Here is a 19,102-nt window from a genome sequence, read left to right on the forward strand (position 1 = left end):
CAAAGCTGCATGAACTTATCGACAGAAGGAACAAAGGCATCTCGTTTTTTTGCAATAAGATTCTTAAACTGACAGTATTTTGATTTCAAAATCTAAAACTTTGCAGATGAAAAAGATTTTCTACGAATGCCAATACTGTAGCCTGTCATTCTGCAATGTCCTTAAAAGCTCTGCACAGAAATCACTGTGAAGTACAGGTTGCTTTCTTTAGATTAAAATGTGCTGTTGTTTCCTAAAAATTCATTTGTTTTTAACATATACAACCAAACACCTTCCCAGATCCCTTGGTATAAGGAACAGCACAGCTTCCTTTCTCATGGTTCAGTTTCATTGAAACTCCCAATTCTCCACCCAAAGACCCAAATTTCACCCCTGCCCCACTGACACACAACACAAAAAGAGCAGTCCCAAAAGTTAACAACAGAACAGTTTTTGACAGTCATGCTTAACAAAAATGCATTTTATTAAAAAGTAGATTGGTATTAAAAATGAATGTCAGAGCCCCACTCTTTTCCCAAATCCAGACAGCAATGAAAAAACACACCGAACACTCCCATGAACCTATGGATTATCACTATGAAGTAAACACTTTATAATAATTTAGTTTTCAAAACACTGCACAGCTATCAACTTTTAATACCCCTTTGTAAGAGACCACTAAGACCCACACTGAAACTGCCTTAAAAATGAGCTCCCTACAGCTGACAGCAGCCACAGATTTTATGGAATTATCAAAATCACAATGCTAGAGAGATACACGTTGTCCAGAAAGGTCAATAAACCCAAGGAGTTGCTTGACACTGCTCAATGAAGCAGTTCTAGAGAAAACCAGGCCTCATTCACACAGGATTTTCTCCCAGATTTCCTTACCCCTCCTTAAAAATCCTGCCGTTTCACCTAGGGTAGCATTCCTGTAACCCAGCTGGCAGCCTGCATACCACAATGTCGTCTAGACCTGCTCGGAGCAGTGGGATGACACAGGAGGAAAAATGCTGATGCCTGTTCTGGTGCTTGTGCTGGTGCTAAGGGAACGAGGGGAGGAAGAACAGGCAGCACGGAGTGAAACACAAGTTCCTTGTTCCCAGCCTCCTGCCCGGGCTCCTCGGGTGATTCTGTCAACCAGACAGAAAAAGTTGTGGCCGTCGCAGGGCTAAAGAATAATCTTCACATAAGGGAAAAAGAACATTCCCAAATCCCAGTTTTCACGTGCAGAAACAAACCCTGCCCTTCCCCACACATGCAGATAACAAATGCATCCCTGCACAGACAACATTTTCCATCCCTTTCTTCCTTCTCCCCTCTCTCCATCTCAGAAATGTTTTCTTAGCAATTTGGAAGAGAAATGGTAAAAAGGGAGATGTAAAACACAGAAATAAATTAAGTTTGTTCTCTGCTGTTGATGGCACGATGGGAGGAAAAAAAAAAAGTTAGGAGTGATAAATCCATATATACCTACTCCAAACTACACCCCGCTTCCCAAGGGACACGGTATAATGGTAAATAAGTATAGATGCAGTTCCTACTAATGAGGCAGGGTACAGCAAGGCCAAAGAAAATGCAATCATCTCGGGGAAAAAAACTGCACAGGACTCCTCCTCTCCCATCCATGGAGGAAATCAAATGCCAGCTGCACCATCCCAGGAAGGAAGCAGAGCCTGTACCTGATGAGCCCTGCAGAAATGAGCGAGTCATATCACGGGACCCGAGCAGGCACTTCAGGCTTTTGCCAGCCCACAAAGCCTCTGCAGAGCACAATTCCTCGCTCCGGTATTTTACATGGCATCACTCATGCAAATTGTAGGGATATTTTTCCCCAGCATTTTCTTTTTTTTTTCCTTCCCTCCATCCCCACTAGTTTGAAGCAGGGAGACGTAGGTAGCGTCTCCCAGATCCGTGTTCCCTAGCCATCACTTTAACGCTTTCCTCCCTACAAAGTTTAAATCTCCCCAGTTTTTTGTTCATAAACGTTTTGTACTTAAAAGCCACCGAATCACGCTCCCAGTGTTACCTGAACAAACTGAGACAGACCCGACTCCACGAACATGCTTAAACCTTCATTTCCTCTTCCTTCTTCCTTCCCCACCCCCCAAAACAGCAATTTTTTTTTTGTCCCTAACACGAATGAACTGGGGAAGAAACAGCACGTCCAACCGAGCCTTTTCCAGACTTATCGCAAAGAACAAAATGCTTCCGAAGAAGTGCTCTGCAAACATACCAAGAGACACTCCACCAACTAGGGGGAAAAAAAAGAAAAAAAAAAAAAAAAAAAAAAAAAGAAAGGAAAGAACCCATCAGACAAAACTGAGGTCGAGGAACTCGGCGGGGTCTGGCTCGGATGTGTATTCTGCACCTAAACACACTCGCATCTTGTTTTGTTTTAAGCCCGAAGCCGAGGCAAACACTCCAGCAGAACGTCCTGCCGCCTCCCCCGACCGCTCCTGCGGTCAAACCGCTCTGACCCAAACCCATCCCGGACACGGGACACGAAAGCATTCACCCACCTCTTCCCAAGAAGTACAAAACAAACAGGCGTCTGACACCCCACCCAAGTTCTCCTCGCACATTTTGGGAATGACTTCCCTCCGGGTCCTCCTCCTCCCCCACCCGTTCCCACGTTAAACTCTCCAGCACACCGACACCCTTCGGGGCTTTCACGCCTGTGCCCTCCCCGAAAACCTCCCGAAGCCCCGGGAGGTGCCAGAGAGATCTGAGAGCCGGAGGGGTTCGGGGCACCCTGAGCCCCGTTCCCCGACCTCCAGCGGCACAAAGCTCCCGAAAAGGAGCCCCCAGAACCCTCGCACAGGGTAGAGCTCCCCGGCAGAGCGAGGGGGCTCCGTGCCCGGCTCCATCCCCTCAGGTCGCAGCCTCCCTACTTCCCCCGCCGTGCCCGGGGATCCCCGGGACAGGGAGCGCCGGGGGTCCCATCAGCCCACCCCAAAACTCCGCGGCGAGCAACACCCGAACACCCCAAACCGCAGCACCCACCCAGGCTGAGGGGGCTCCGCGGCCGCCACTCCGTGCCCCACACCCGGGAGATGGGAGGAATCAGAATAAATACACAAATGGCAGGAACAGCGAACCCCAAAGGTGCCCAGCCCTCCTGCTGCAGCTTCCCGGGGACAGCTTCCTCCTCTTCCTCCTCCTCCCCCGATCCGGGGCACCCGCGGAGCCCCCCAAAGCCGCGGCTCCAACTCTGCCGCCCGAGCTGAGGGGCTCCCCCTGCCCACCCTTGCCCGCCCCCGGCTGCCCCCCTCACGCACATCCCGCTCTCCGGCTCGGAGCGACTCCCGGCGGTGCTGGCGGAGGGGGGACCCCTTCCCGCTGCCCTCCCTCCCTCCAGCCCACCCACCCGCCCGCCCGCCCCCTCCCCTCGCCGCCGCCGCCGCTCCCCCCCCCGTATCCCCCCTCGACACTCACCTCTGGGTGCTGCCGGCGCCTCCGCCTCACCATGGACCGGCGGGACTGGGGGGGTCCCCCCGCCCGCCCCTGCCCCAGATTGAGGGGAGATTAACGGGGGGCGCGGAGGGACGAGAACAATAGGGGGGAGGAAATCCCTCAGCCCCCCCACGCCCCCCGAGGACACAGCCCCCTCCCCGCCCGGCGCTCCTCCTGCCGCTCCCTCCTCCTCGCCCGCTCCCTCTCTTTTTTTTTGGGGCTTTTTTTTTTTTTGGCTCAATCACACCAGACCGACTGTCTTTGTCTGTCTGACAAGCGCCATGTTGATATCAACATCCGAGCCCCCACCTGCTGCAGCTGTGAGACCCTGGGACTTGTAGTTCCCCCCTCCCCAGGGTGACGGGAAGACCCACGGCGCCGGGACTACAACTCCCAGCGTACCGCTCGCGCGCGGAGCGCCAATGGGGCGGCGGGGCTGCGCTCGGGGCGGACTACAGCTCCCGGCACACGTCGGGCGGCCATGACGTTATCTAGGGCGGAGGGGAGGCGGGACTACAACGCCCATGATGCTCCGGGGCGCGGCGGGGCGGGCAGGAAGGGGGGCAGGATTGTCCCGGTAAATAGAACCGGGGGACACGATGAAGCTGGTGAGTGCCCGGGGCGGGCGGCCATGAGGGCGGGGAGGGGGCTCGGCCTTCCCCCGGCGGCGGGAGCACTCCCGGGGTCGCCTCCGGGCTGCGCAGTCTCAGCCTCGCCGGGTGTGAGGGGAAACTGAGGCGCTGGAGGGGGGCCTGAGGGAAAAGAGGGGGCAGGAGATGCTGAGGGAGTTGGGGGGTGGGCTGAGCGATAAGGGGGTGTCTGAGGGATAAGGGGGTGATAGTGGGGCGGGGAGGGGCTGAGGGGTCGGCCCTGAGGTGTGGGGGAAGGCGGGGGTCGGCCCTGACCCGGGTTTGAGGTGTTGGATGGGATCAAATCTTAGTAGAATTCTGGAAGAGGAAGAGGAGAAAATTTTTCTCAGCTTCCTAGCCCTTAACGTGAGTCTGGCGTGGAGCTGTTCCCCTGCACGTGTGGCTTCTGCTGGACTGCAAGGAACGTGAATAAATGCCCGTGGTTTGTGATAAAGACGTTTCCTATCTGTAGTGTGATAATGCAGGGAGATGGTAACAAAAAAAAAAAAAATCAGCCTGGAACAGCTTTGCCAACCTTGCTTGTGTCAGGGCGTTTTGTTCTGATATTACAGTCTTCTGTCAGAAAGTACATGACCCATGATATTGGTCTCCTCTCTTGAGCTGTTTCACTTTCCTGGAGACCCTGGATTCAGGAGCTGCTTTGTTTTCCAGGTCAAATTTCAGTTTCCCACAATGTGCTGCAGTTCTTGGTCTGGAGGTGAAAACCCAAGCAGTTTTCAACACACCTGAGCATAATATTTGATTTATTTAATCTGAAGTGACACCATTATTCAATTTAAGATTGTCTCTTGATTTTGAGACTGAGCAGTGCGTTATAACAAAGCTTCATAGAAATAATTGTGCAGTTTTAACACTTAGAAAACTACTCTTTATGGAAGTGTGTACAATTAAGAGGCAGGTAGTCAAGGAGCTTGATCCTGTTTAATCTTACCTTTGTGATAAGGATCTGTGCAGGGATGAATATTTCCAGTGGGACAAACACTGCTAAGTCAAATACTTCTGGATGTGATTTTAGAGGCTGATAGAATTCAGTGGGGAAAAGCAAACTGGAAAATCTTTAAATAAAGACCCCAGCGGAAATGCAGAGCTCTTTTAATGTTTAGAGTTAGGGACAGAGAGAAGGGAAATACAAACTGTCCTGTTTTTAAATTCAGGTACTAAGAATTATGAGATTCTTCACCTTATATTTCTCTGGAGATGTGTCTGAATTTGGGGTTGTAAGGAGAGGGGTCAGATGCTTTTTATTCTCTTTTCTCACAGATTTGGGTTGAATTTGGAAGAACAGGGTTGAGGTGAGGGACTAATGGAATGTTCCCTGTCCATGGCAGAGGGGTTGGGATAAGATGAGCTTCAAGGTCCCTTCCAACCCAAACCACTCTGAAATTCTGACTCCAGGTCTGCTTCAGAACCCAGTGAAAACCTCAGACTCCCACAAACTCAGATGTGCTTTGACTCAGGCAAGCCTCAGTGCTCACTCCCCCCCAGACTTTAAGCTGGCATGTGATACTAATACTGGAGGAATGCACTGCAGGATTTGTTGGCTTCCCTTGGAATTCCAAGCTCTGCCTTTAACCTGCACAACTCTGAATGGTTTGGAGCTGCAAGTTTGAGCCACCATCTCTGTGCCCTCCATGGAATGGGGTGTCTGTGGGGAACCTGCCTCTCCCAGGCCCTGAGCATCTGGAATGAACCCCTCAGCTTGTGCCCCACTGCCAAACTTCCATCCAGTTTGCAAATCCTGCCAGGAGAGCTGTGGGCTGAGCATATTTATCCCTTTTGTGTGTTTTGTGTTATTTTTTATGTGACTTTTTGAGTTAGGAGATGAGGCACCTTTGTGTGTTGGCTGCACCAGCCTTTAGCCATAAGGGAATCAAGCTGGAAGCAAGCAAATCTTGGAATAAAAAACTTCATTTTAGTCCAGCCAGGAACATGAGTGAAAGCTCTGGATCTGTTTTAAACAGTAACAAGAATAAACTGTGTGGAAATGATCACATTTATAAAGTGTAGAGACACACATAGTGCAAACACTTCTATTCCTGCATTCCTAACCCAAAATTCTAACAGAGCTGCAGGCCCAGCAATGTCACCTGTGCCAACAGCTGGATAGAAAATACAAATTGTTCTTTTTTATTTTTCTGTCACTTTGTTTGAATCTAGTAGAAAGAATCCATTGACTCCCAGGAATCCATTTACCTCAACATGACAGCCACAGAGAGAGATGATTTTAGCTGCTTTTAAAGAAGGAAAAAAGGAAGATTTTCCAGTTAGGTCATAGATGTCAGGGGTGTGATACCACTCATGATTACAGAAAAAGGCAAGAAAATATTTTACTGATAAAAGTGGTGATATTTCATTGCCTTTTTTAATTACCAGTAGTTTTAAAGCCACAAAAATAGAACTTATTTTTCCCTTCATTTCTTTCTATTTACTTCAATTTACAGCTTCATTTGTCAAAGTTCTGGTCTGGTGAGAACTTAATTTCACGTGAGAGTGTTACATTTGTGAATAAACCAAGTGAATTCCTCACTCCTTCACCAGCTTGGCTTCACATATTTTTTTAAACTTTACTAAAAGAAAGACAAAATGTGCTGTAACCCCTTAATAATTAAGGCTTTGTGAATTTAAAACAAAACTCTCTGTGATATTTTAAATTTAATATTTGAGGCTTAGTCGGGTTTGCTATTTAAATACAGTTTAAAGCAGGTTTTTGAGGAATGTATGTAAATAGATTTCTTGAGGGCTGTTAATCCAGACAGTTGCAGTCCTGTGTTAACATTATTGTGAGCAGAGGTAGAAAATGAAATTATTCATCTCCCTTTTTTTCCACTTGGTAGAGGGAAGTATAGAACACAAGCTTAAGGGATAAATTAGTTAGAAAAAGACCGAGTCTGTTTTTAGTGCAGTGCACGGCCGAACAAGTGAGATTTTTCATCTCCATTGACAAAAACTGGAATTTAAAAGCTCCAATTTGAGCGCCTGAGCGTGGCTGCGCTGCCAGATCCCGCACTGGGGAGAGTGGAGATGCAAAATTCCCTGCGCGGAGCAGAGGAACCTTCCCGCAGAGGTGGCCGCGCTCTGCTCAGACCTTTGTCTCTAATCCCACGTTTTAAACCCGACCTTTGTGTTGTGCTGTCCCTCGAAGCTCCCGCGCCTGGTGAAATGTTTGTCACCGCAGACAGGAGGTGGCTGCATCTCAGTGATGCTCAAGTGCCCCCTGCATCACCTGCTCGCCGCCTCATTAAGCCTGCAAAGCCTTTGGGCTTTGGATACACAAACGCTTCCATTCAGGTGGGGCTGCGCAGTCCCTCCCGCTTCCTGTTTGTGTTTAGCGAGACAAAAAGCAGGTGAGAACTTGCCCCACAGCTGCTGCCCCTGTGCAGGGGGTGTTAGGGCAGGTTTCTTACCGAAATAAAAATCTGTTCCTGCAGGGCTTCTCTGCCTCCCTGTCCACCTCGAGTCGTTTTCAAATTTTCTAGTTTGGCCAGGAGGACTGAGTTTGAAAGAAGTTGATTTCCTGGGTTTTGGGGAAAATAGGTGATTGCAAGAAAAAAAAAAATATTCTGCATGTGTCCTAAACCAGAGAAAAAGCTTTTTCACTCAACCCTTGGGATCAGAAAAACTGTCTGAAGAAAATCTGCTCCTTAATACCCTGACATGGGGAAATCTCAGTGAACACACAGAGCTGAGGGACACTGATGGGAAATCATGTTTTATTTTGGTGTGTAAGGAACTGTGTTTAAAAACAAGGGGGGGAAAAGACCTCCACGATCGAGTCCAACCTGTGACTGACCCCACCTTGTCACTGAGTGCCACCTCCAGTCATTCCTTGGACACCTCCAGGGATGGGGACTCCAAACCTCTCTGGGCAGCCCCTCCCACTGCCTGTCCCCCCTTTCCATGAAGAAATTCCTCCTGATGTCCAACCTGAACCTGCCCTGGCACAATTTGAGGCTGTTCCCTCTCCTCCTGTCCCTGTTCCCTGGGAGCAGAGCCTGAACCCCCTGGCTGTCCCCTCCTGTCAGGAGTTGTGCAGAGCCACAAAGTCCCCCCTGAGCCTCCTTTTCTCCAGGCTGAGCCCCTTCCCAGCTCCCTCAGCCCCTTCTGGTGCTCCAGCCCCTTCCCCAGCTCCATTCCCTTCCCTGATCACCCTCCAGCCCCTCAATGTCCTTGCAGTGAGGGGCCCAGAGCTGACACAGGTTTCAAGGTGTGGCTTCAGCAGTGCCCAGCACGCAGGAAAGGGTCATGTTCTGAATGGTTCTGAGTAACTCCTCCTCATTCTTCTTCCAGTACTGCCTGTCAGGACATCCCACCTTGCCATGCAACGTGCTCAAGTTCAAATCCACCACCATCATGCTGGACTGTGGGCTGGATATGACGTCCACCCTCAACTTCCTCCCCCTGCCTCTGGTCCAGAGGTGAGTTCTGTGGCCTGTCAGCACTTAGTCTGCATCTTCTTGGGTTGCTGTTGGGGTGCTGTGCCTGAAATGGTGTATTGGAAAGAGGGAGGGGATGGGTACAAATGAACAGCATCATCTGATATCATAAATAGACTTTGTTCACTTAAAAATTCTCTTTATCAAAATAACGTCCTTTGGCTCAGTGGACGGAAGACATTTTATGGATTTATTGATTGGTTTTTCTGGATAATTTATTCTAAGCTTCAGTAAAGTATTGCTGCAACTGCTCAGCACAAGTGAGGTCACATATCTGTCATCTTTCTGGCTTCTTCATGCAAGATGAGATAAATGGGGAACTGAGATGGAGCCCAGCAAGTCCTGTTTCACCACCACCTTCTCAGGCTGTTCTTCAGAGCACAGACTAATGCAAAGAAAAATAGCACTTAGCAGCCCTTGTTAGTTGCCTGCATGGCATAATTGTTCCCTTTTTAAAGTTAAACAAATAAAAGGGCAGTGCAGCTGGGCATGGGATTGGAACAGCAGAGAAAGAAAAATAAGTCTAGAACAGAATCCGGAGATCTCCTTTCTATGCCCTGTTGCAAAGTTGTGTTTCCCCAGGTTTTTAGACTAATTTGGGTAGTAAGTTAGGTTGGCATGTTTTGTGTAAATGGAATAAATGACAAAAATTAGCAGTTGGAAAGGTGGGAATGAGTCACTCTCAGTGATGGGGAGGAGTAGGAGTTTTCTCAAAAGCCATTTGGTAACTTTGATCCACAAGGAAATAAGTGAGGAACATTCTGGGTTCAGGGAAGGCTTGATTGAGAGGGGGAAAATACAATTGGAAAAGGGAGTTTCCTAAGTCACCTAGTGAGGTTCAAGCACTTTGTCCAGCACTTCCTATGATTTGTTATTTTTTGGAAAGCAGAGGAAAGGAATAGACAATGTGGGCATTGTTCTGCAAGAACCTGGAGTTCAGGATCTGCTGTAGAGAGGCAACAGATGCCCTCAGAGGGATCAGTGTGAAAGCCAATTTTTGTCCCATTCCATGGTGTAGCTGCTGACTCCACCAACTGGTAATAAATTTTGAAAATTTGGGAAATCCAGGTACAAACAGAATTGCCTTGCATTTGCTTTCTCCCACCCCCCCCCCAAAAAAAAAAGGAAATTGAGAGAGGAAGTAGCAAAATGAGGTGATTGAACAAAGGCTTAAGAGGTTCTTTAGAGCAGCAGGAATCAGCTTTCCCCTGGGATGTGGCAGCTTTGTGTGCTGATAGCAGACCCTGGGAATGAACAGCCAAATTGCAGGTCACAACCTGGAATTCCCCAAGCCCCTCCTGAATGTCGGCACTAAAATGACTCAAACTCAATAAGAGAGGATGTCAGGTTTGACCCCTGATGGCCCAGTGGAATCAGAGCAAACATTTGGATTTAAATCCAATCAATCTTGTCGGTGAGGTGACTGAACACCCCTCAGAGCAAGGATTGGCCTGAGCACATGGACGTGGGCAGGTAATTGATCTCCTCTGCAAACCAGGTGTCCTGCAGAGAGCTGTGGAAATAAGTCAGAAATGTGAGGAGGAATGTGGCTGCCCCTGCAAAGTCCTTATCTCTGTAGTACTCATAGTTGTACCATTTGAGATTAGGAGTCCATTACCATGATGTCCAAACACCCCAGAAATTCAAATGTGTGTTACCAACATAACATGGGGGACAGAGAGCTGACATTGTCATCAGATGCAGGTAAGGTGACAGGAAGGACTGAGGGGTTTGAACACAGATCTGGTGTCCTGTCCAGCTGCATCCTCTCAGAACCAGATGTGCTGATTGGAGATGGATGAGTGAGACCTTAACCTGAGAGCAGCCATGCTTCTGTCTGCTGTCTTTAGCCAGAGATTCCAGCAGGATCCATGAACCCCTTGGATTCTGCAAATCTCAGTATGTGATCTGCTCAAATGTGTGATATTACAGAGGATCTTTGCTACACAGCTCACTCCTGTGTCCTACCTGGCATGGGACCCTCCTTGAGCAAATATTTTGAGAGCCTGTGCTCTAATCTATAAGAGAGGAAAGTGCTGCAGTGTTTGTGGCATTAAAAGGACTGGGCATTTTTCAGAGTTCTTTGCTCCTCAAAGAAATGCCAGTGCAAAGGCATTTAATTCCCCCTTGCCCTGGAAATGGCATTCCCTGTTCTCACCAGCCCATGGAGCACGTGCTGAGCACCTGCAGCTGCCCAGCTCTTTGTGCTCCTGTACTTCAAAGGAGGTTTGTCAACTGGAGTTTTCTCCCCTGCACCAAAGTCAAATGCAAAACAGTAAAATGAACATGTGGGAAGCTCTTAACCTTCCCTGTCTAGCCATGACACACTTGCTCACATTATTTATGGGACAGTTCCAGCTAGTTTGGATTAATCAATCACTCTATCACAATGATGGCAGGAGGAGCTGTGTTGCTTCTTGTCTCCAAGGTAAAGAGTCCTTTCTGTCCTGCGTTGCTTGTTCTGCTTTCAGCCACACACAAGACACACCTGCTCATTTTGCCTCCCCTGACTCTTCACTCCTCAGTGGATGCCAGTTTAGTACAAGTTTAGTGCTCTTCCATCATGAATAAAGCAAAACTTTTGCTAGGTTAAATTATGGGGAGTAGGACAAAAAAATGAAGTTTATTCTGCTCTGCCTCATGCTGCTGAAACCACAGATGGACCCAGGGATTTGCAAGGCACAAGGCCCTGACCTGACCTTGTGCTGGTGTTGGGACATTGGACTGCAGCCCTCCAGGTGGCCCTTCCACAGAATTGTTGCATATCAGAGTGGTTTGTTCTTGCTTTTTCCATAACTCTTTTAGACTCACTGCACCAATTGTACTCAGCCCCCCACCCCAGTCTCCAAATTACTGCTCCTCAGTTGTGCTTTTGAACAATCCACTGGGCAGCACATTTAGTCACTTCATCTTTTCTGCCATCAGACTTCTTCAGCCTTGCTCTTTATCCTCAGAAGGGAATTGTCCTTCTGGCACAGCTCCTCCATGACAGATCCTTCTGCTCTCACCTCTTACCTTCTGTCTTGACCCATGGATTTCCCCTTTTGCCTTCCTTGTGACTTACTGGGGTGTCAGAATTTGTTCTTTTATATTGCTGTTAGTCTGAACACAGCATTCCTTTGAGCCCTTGAATCACTTCCTATTTTCAAGATGTTGAATTTGAAAGTGCTTTTAGGATATAAACATGCCTGTCTGCAGAGCTTAGTGCACAGCACTTGCAAAGTGCATTGCAACCGGGTTCTGTGTCCCAATCTGAAGTTGCTGCAGGGTTTGGTTTCAGGTGGGTTCAATTCTCTTGTTTACTCAATAGTTGTTTTTATTTGTGTAAATAAACTTCAGTCTGGGCAGAGAGTGTGTTTAGAGCTAAGTTGTAGGCTCATACAAAAATCAGATGTCACTGTGAAATAGAAATAAGTCTCTCAGTTATGGTAGCAAGAAATGCTGAGCCATTACTGCTGTAAACTCAGAATTACAATGTCTACCTTTAAATTCCTTTGTTAGCATTTGAAACAATGAAAAAAGGGGCTCAGCAAAGCCTCCTTGCCCCTGTGTCCTGTGCAGCTGTTGGTGTGGGTCTTCAGGGTGACACCCAGGCACAAAACCATGGTTTATGTGGATATAAAATCCCAACCTGTGTCTATAAATGACTCAGTCCAGAGCATCAGTCTTTCCCTGCCACTGCTGATGGGAATATTTGTCTGTTGTCCTCTGTCCCAGAACAGTTTTATGGTGCTTTTGTGTTGTTTTGAGCACAGAGTTTGTTGCTGCCCTAACTTGTGTTTATTCTTCCACTTTCACCACAGGGAACTCAGCAGCACTGAGCCTTTTAAAAATCCTCACCATAAATGACTAAAAACTCCCTGTGTGCCTTGTCCTCTGATTTATTTTTACTTATAAGTGTCATAATCATGATTTGTAAAAGTCATTTTGGTGAACACTTAACCACAGTGAAACTGTCTGTCTGTTTTATTGGGCCTGTTACTTCCCTGAGACAGGAATGGTGTTCTCTGCCTGTATGACACCAAGTAGAAGGACTGTGCTTAGCCACTGATAATAATTCAGTTCATATTGAAATAATTTTTCTTTCTTTCTTTCCACAGCCCCAGGCTGTCCAAACTTCCTGGCTGGGTTTTAAAAGATGGAAGCATGTTTCTGGACAAGGTACAGGAGTGATGCTTGGAATTTTCTTGCCATGCAAAAAGCCACCTGACAGGTTGAGAGCTGGTGCTGCAGGAGCTGACTCATCCCAAAGGTTTCTCTGTGTACCTCCAGCAGCCAGGATGTCCTTGCAGAGCAGAGAACATTTTGAAACAAAATGCTAATGGCAACTCTCAGGCTTCAGAGGTAGCCTAGATTATAAAAAAATATGCTTAAAATGCAGAAGTCGTCAGTGTGAATATTTTTGTATTTCATGAAGCTCCATAAATAATAGTGCTTCGCCTTCTTAGAATGCCTTTTATTCCACAGTCTCACTTTTCTGACACTGAGGTTTCAGAGCATGCCTATAAATGAGGTTGGTTTCATACTTTTTTCAGGCAGAACTATGGGAAAGGCAATGGTTTGCCTATGGGAGGTCTCTCAGAGAGGAAAAGCATGGCTTTGGCCTCTGAAATCAACATGTGTTCTGCTGCTGGACATAGCAGGGAGGATATTATCTCCAGCCTCCTGATTCTAAGACACAGAACTTCCTCCGCAGCATGAGAGACACAGAATTGCTCTTTTTTTCCCCCCTTCTTTTCATTGCATCAGTTTTGGAGGCAGAATTTATCTGAGGCTTCAACCAAAACTTGGCACTGCAGCGGGCAGCTTGATCTGCCATAAGGGAACAATGAGCACAAAAAATATGTCAGATGTTAGTAAAATAGGCAGATACATTTCAAATGTGGGCAGCAATAGGTACCAGTGGAGAAAATGCTTAATAGACTGTTCTCTGACTATGGGAACATTAAAGCAAACAGTGATAATAGTTGCTTTTGTAGGGGACTTTGAGGTGGACAAAATGGATTGATCTGATTTTTCCAGACAAGGGAGCTGAAGATCATAGATTAAAGACGCGATTTTTCTTCTCATTGGAGACAAAAGAAACTGTGCAGGCAGCATTTCTGTTGGTAAAATAGTAACAGCTCTATTCAGAGCACTTGCTAACTGGCAGTTGCAGGGCTGCAGAGGCTCAGGGGCAGAAATGGAGTTGCTCAGTTTGAATTCCCTGGAATTTGTGTCTCCTGAACCCCAGCTTTGGTGTCAGAGCTCTGAGCTCCAAAGAATGGACAGATTGTCACTCTAGTTTCATTTGGAATATATTTAAATTTCTGGGATGCTGCTGCTGCAGTGTGTGCTCAGGAAAAACCTCCAAACTCAGACAATGGCCATGGAAATCATGTTAAAAATTCAAAGGCAGCTCTCTTAACTTCACCTTGACCACTGTAAGTGCCTGGAATGGTAAATTCTTTGACCCATGCTGGAAAAAGCCAAGGGAAGGAGTCAAAGGGGGGTGTTTTATCATGTGGGGTGGACATTCCTGTTACAGCACTCAGTTTTAAAACTTCAGTCCTGGAGAGGCATTGAAATGTGCTGTGATCTACTTTTAATCATTTTGAACTCCCTTGAGATGAGGTTAGGAGACTTCTGCCACTAGATGTAATTGCTCATTCGTTATTAGTTGGGAGGTGCACTGTAATTATTAAGAATTGGATTCAATCTTTAATTCTGTCTCTCTGTAGCTGGCTGAGCCCACTTGCTGTGGGACAGGAGAGAAGGCAGGGTGGGTGGTAGGGAGCCTGTGAGTTGTGCTATGAGTAGAGTTGAGAATGTTTTTGTTCCACCCTGAAGAATGTGACTTCTCATGTGACAAAAGTTTTTGATGTCAGCCTTAAAAAAGAGGAAGAAAATAGGGGCTAGAGTTTAAGAAAATGTGCCATGTGGAAATTAGATCCCCAAAAATTGTGCCACCAAATACTCTGAAATAGGTTTTATAAATTGTATTTAGGTTCTAGTAAGACAGAAGAGGTTGGATGTTATTTGGAACCAACTCCAAACTTCCCTTCCTGGTCATTACAAGGACTCTTTCTTTACCTCCCAGAGTGCTCTGTCTGTCCTGCCCAAGGGGAATTTGATCCCTTCAGGTACCAAGCAGCCTCATCTGCCATGAAAGCAATTTCAGCAGATCTGCCTGCACCAAATCATGTCTAGAAGGGGAATAAATGTCCTGTAGTAATGGGCTGGAAATTACCTGTGATAAAGAAAGTATCTGGAAAATCCAAAATGTGTTGCCTTGGATAACACTGTGTTGCATTTTTGTGTCTCCTCTGTTGGTGTGGTTTTTTACAGGAGCTGAAGGAGTGTTCTGGCCATGTGTTTGTAGACTCTGTGCCTGAGTTCTGCTTGCCAGAGGTGAGTTTGTCCAAACCCTTACTGAAAAATCTGACTCCATTCAATCACATGGGAGAAACCTGTGAAATTATTATTACCAGGTTCCTGCTAATTTATTAATACTCAGTAAATAACACTGCTAAAACTCTGTGTTGTTAAGGTGCTTTCAAGTTCTATGACACTGGAAAAAGGATGGAAACAACCCTTTTGGAGACATGGAAGGTCTCCTTAAACAAATAATCTGACACAAGAAGAAGACTGAACTGTCCCTTTTTGTAGCTTTTTAAAGACAGCCAGACTGAGCTGGGCTGACTGACAGGATCCATGTGCTGATCTAGATGAGGGCAGGGCATGAAGGTGAGGAAAGCAGCTTGTCTCTAACCACAGATGCAGGACATCCCTGGGGAGCCAGCTGTGGTTAGGCCAGGTTGGATTCTGCTGGCTGCTCTTCTGCCAGCAGCACTTTAAAGTTAAAAACTTTTACAGCCTCCTTGAGGGAAGAGCTGGGTCTTCATATCCACATGCAAGTGGCTGCTCAAGTTGGTTTTTACTGGAATTTCTGGATTAAGAAAAAGCAACCAAGACCAGTGAAGATGTTTGGATTACCTGGAATCACCCAGTGGATATGGGGAGTGCTGTAGGAGAAATAAAGACATAAAAAGCTGAGCAGAGAGAGGTGGGGATAAATAATGGAGAGCAGCATGGGAATAGTGTCCCTTTCCTCAGTGTGTTCAGGGGGCAGAATTTTTTTTTTCCTTTCTGCCTGACCTTGTAGAAAACACAAAACACAAAAAAAAACCTTGCAGGAAGCCCAAAACACTCCTGGAAGGTTGCTGTCAGCCTGCTGAGGCTCTGGCAATATTGTTCCCATGTGTGGATCCCATGGCACTCACTTCTGGCATCACTCTTGTCATCTTGATTCTTCCCAACAAGCTAGCAGCTCTGGAACTGGCTTTGGCAAGTGGTTCCAACAGATTACAACCATTCCAACCCAGCTGGAATTGTCATAATCCAATCAAACTAAAAAAGACCAGCCCAAAACCCTAATACTTCTGGGGTTTTGTGAATTCTGGGTTCTTCTCCTTTTAGTTACTGTCCTGTGAAGCTGAGGGATGTGGGAAGCATCTGTGTCTGTAGAAAGTGCCGTTATGGCCCAGATGTGGGAAGGACAGGGTTTATGTGCTGGATTCTCTTTGGAATTATTATCTGCTGGGGTTTAGGATGCTTCAGCCAGACTTTCTGGTTACTTTGGGCTGGAAAATACCCACATGTGTAGCTCTGAATATGACAGACAGGGAGTCACTGCTTCGTCTTACTCCTGTTACCACTGCATGAAGCTGCTTCCCAGCAGCCCATCCTACAACCAGAACATGACAACCAACTGCACATCACCATTGCAGGAACTTTAAAATTGGCCTCTCAGATGTTTCCCAAAATTCCCAGCAGATGCCACATGTCCTCCATGAACCCTGGGAAGAGATCTGCTGTGACATCCAGCTCACACCTTGAGCTCCCATCTGCAGGAGCTTCAGGAGTCGTGGCCAGCTGCAAACAGAGTGGAAATGTTGCAGCTGTTTGACAACACAGGATAAGAGAGGGAGCTTGTGTGAAAGAGTCTTTTACTTGATCTCCTTCCATGCCACTTCTTTTGAAGAAACTTGTCTGCAGCAGCAGTTAGCCAGAGAATCTCTGTATCCCTTCCAGAACACCACTGCCAGAGCAAGCCAAGATTTGGGTCTAATCCAGCAGCCACAAGGTGAGATGAGGCTGTCTCAGCAGCTGAGTACTCTCACACATGGCAGAGTGCAGGGTGCAGCCCTCTCTTTGCTTGGCACCTTTCTGCTCTCTCACTTCACATGCAAGAAACATTTTTAAGCCTCTTCAGCTCAAAGGCACTTGAGTGAAATCGCTGCAAGCCCCAGGGAAGATTTCACTTTGTTTTGGTTTTGACACCCTTTTCATGGTATCAGTAAATGCTTCTAGGGTGCTGAGATGGGGCATGCTTGAGGTTGGAAAGTGCTGCTGTGCATCCTCCTGATGGCTCTCCTGGGCTGGGATTCAGCTCAGCGCTGGAGCCCCTCTGCTCTGGAGCCAGGCTGAGAGCTGGGGGTGTTCCCCTGGAGAAGAGAAGGATCCAGGGAGAGCTCAGAGCCCCTTCGGAGCCTAAAGGGGCTCCAGGAGAGCTGGAGAGGGACTGGGGACAAGGGATGGAGGGACAGGACACAGGGAATGGCTTCCCACTGCCAGAGGGCAAGGATGGATGGGAATTTGGGAAGGAATTATTCCCTGTGAGAGTGGGGAGGTCCTGGCACAGGGTGCCCAGAGAAGCTGTGGCTGCCCCTGGATCCCTGGGAGTGTCCAAGGCCAGGCTGGATGAGGCTTGGAGCAACCTGGGATAGTGGAGATGTGGAACAAGTTGGTCTTTAAGGGTTCCCAACCTGGGTGGAACAGGTTGGTATTTAAGGGCTTTCCCACCCACACCAGTCTAGAATTTGATCCTGTACAGTCTGGACACAGCTGAAATCTGTGCAAACCAAGGTGTGCACAATCCAAGCTTTGGCAGGAGCAGGCATCAGCAGATGCTTTGATACTTTCCAGGGATGTGTTCCTGCCTGGAAGCCCAGGAAGATAAAAGGTTTCCCTGTCATGGAGCTGAGGGTGATGTTTCACCTCCTGTTCTCAGCTCAGAGATCATTGCTGATCATGGATTGAAACCATGAGTGCTTAGGAGGAGTTAAGCAGCTTGTCACCAGAGCACTGTGTCAGCCCTCTGCAAAGCAGAGTGACCTACTTTCTTGCCTTTTTTATTCAAATTGCTGGACCAAGCCTTGTAATCAGATAATATGTGCTTGATGAGTGTTGAATTCCATTAGCTGCTCTATAATAACTGAGTTAGAGGTCAGTAATCTTGTAAATTTCTGACTTGACACCATTTGTGTTATAGCATTACCAGTAAATATTTCTAATTAAAATTCTTTTAACAATGTGTGAAATCTTCTTTCACTCTCAGAACTCTTGTCTAAACTGTCACATCAAAACTAATTGAGCCCACCCATCCATTTTGTTGTATCCTGTGAATGGGCTTCATCTCCTGCTGTAGAAAATGTGAATGAGAAAGATGCCAAACATTTACTTTGGGAAAATATGAGGATTATTTTTAAGCATATGAATAAATACAATCTTCATTCATCTCTTTCTTGGGGTACAGTATGATGTGCTGCATAAAAAAAATGAGACACCCTAAATCACTGATGCAGAAATTTTGGTGTCCCTTCCTAAGGAGGTGCATACATCAATTATTTGATAAAAATAAATCATGGATCTCATAACAGCAGCCATTTCATCACCTGGAAGACAGAAAAACCCAGGACATGGTTTCCTTTCCAGGCTGGAGAATGGAATAATTTTAGGGAGCTTTTAAAATAATTCTTGTTAATTTAGAGGCAACATTAATCTTTGCCACAGCTGAGAGATGCTTTTACAAACCAGTTACATTCCTGCAATAAAGTTTAAAAAAAAGAGGAGAAGTTTTTCTGCCATTTATTAGACTGCCTGAAAGGGTTACAAGTTGCTTATCTCTGCTCTTGTTTTCAGACTGAACTGCTTGACCTCTCCACTGTGGATGTGATCTTGATCTCCAACTATCACTGCATGATGGCCCTGCCCTACATCACAGAGTACACAGGATTCACTGGAACAGTTTATGCCACTGAGCCCACTGTTCAAATTGGCAGGTAAAAAACCCCTTCAGATTCTCTGCTCCTCTTTCATCACTGCTGAGGAGAAGGTGTAAAGGACAATGTGGGAGAGGAGTGGTGTCTAATGTTCCAAAGAGGCTTTCAGGCAGGAGCTGAACACCAGCCAAGCCCTTAGTGCTGTAAATGTGTTAACTCCATGTTTCCCAGCCTCTGGAAGCATCAGCATTTCCAGCAGGTGCTTTGTGTTGAGTCCAGGCCACAGATGTGGGACAGTGGAATTTGAGTGGGCTGAGACACCTCAGTAATTGCCACATAGGCAAACTCAGACCTTCAAAAACCGTAGATCAAAGAGCTCTCCTGCTCTTCTGTGTTCCCCTTCACCAAAAGGAGACTTCCCAATCAGAAAACTGCACTTGTTCCCCACAGAAGCTGTGGCTGCCCCATCCCTGGAAGTGTCCAAGACCAGGCTGGACAGGACTTAGAGCAACCAGGTCTAGTGGAATCTGCCCCTGCCCAT

The 19,102-nt window shown here is 47.0% G+C and overlaps 2 protein-coding genes across 11 annotated transcripts in view; one reads left to right on the plus strand and one right to left on the minus strand.

Moving 5' to 3' along the window:
• The window catches only part of HMBOX1 (homeobox containing 1), a 111,970-nt gene extending 108,389 nt beyond the window's left edge, over window positions 1-3,581 (minus strand). For 8 of the 10 annotated variants that reach the window (XM_059468685.1, XM_059468686.1, XM_059468681.1 and 5 more), the window contains exon 1: window positions 3,418-3,581. The gene's annotated coding sequence lies outside the window, so the exon portion shown is untranslated. Of the gene's footprint in view, window positions 1-2,008; window positions 2,058-2,985; window positions 3,015-3,417 lie in introns of those variants that run through there. The other 2 variants (XM_059468678.1, XM_059468679.1) reach the window with 2 other exon arrangements.
• Window positions 3,582-3,936: 355 nt separating this feature from the next.
• The window catches only part of INTS9 (integrator complex subunit 9), a 60,380-nt gene continuing 45,214 nt past the window's right edge, over window positions 3,937-19,102 (plus strand). The window contains exons 1-5 of the mRNA XM_059468034.1: window positions 3,937-4,043; window positions 8,373-8,500; window positions 12,619-12,679; window positions 14,846-14,908; window positions 18,482-18,621. Coding sequence (XP_059324017.1) covers window positions 4,035-4,043; window positions 8,373-8,500; window positions 12,619-12,679; window positions 14,846-14,908; window positions 18,482-18,621 — 401 coding nt within the window. The 5' untranslated portion in view covers window positions 3,937-4,034. The remainder of the gene's footprint in view (window positions 4,044-8,372; window positions 8,501-12,618; window positions 12,680-14,845; window positions 14,909-18,481; window positions 18,622-19,102) is intronic.

The sequence above is a fragment of the Ammospiza nelsoni genome, chromosome 3, assembly GCF_027579445.1.
Source record: "Ammospiza nelsoni isolate bAmmNel1 chromosome 3, bAmmNel1.pri, whole genome shotgun sequence".
Lineage (NCBI taxonomy): Eukaryota > Metazoa > Chordata > Aves > Passeriformes > Passerellidae > Ammospiza > Ammospiza nelsoni.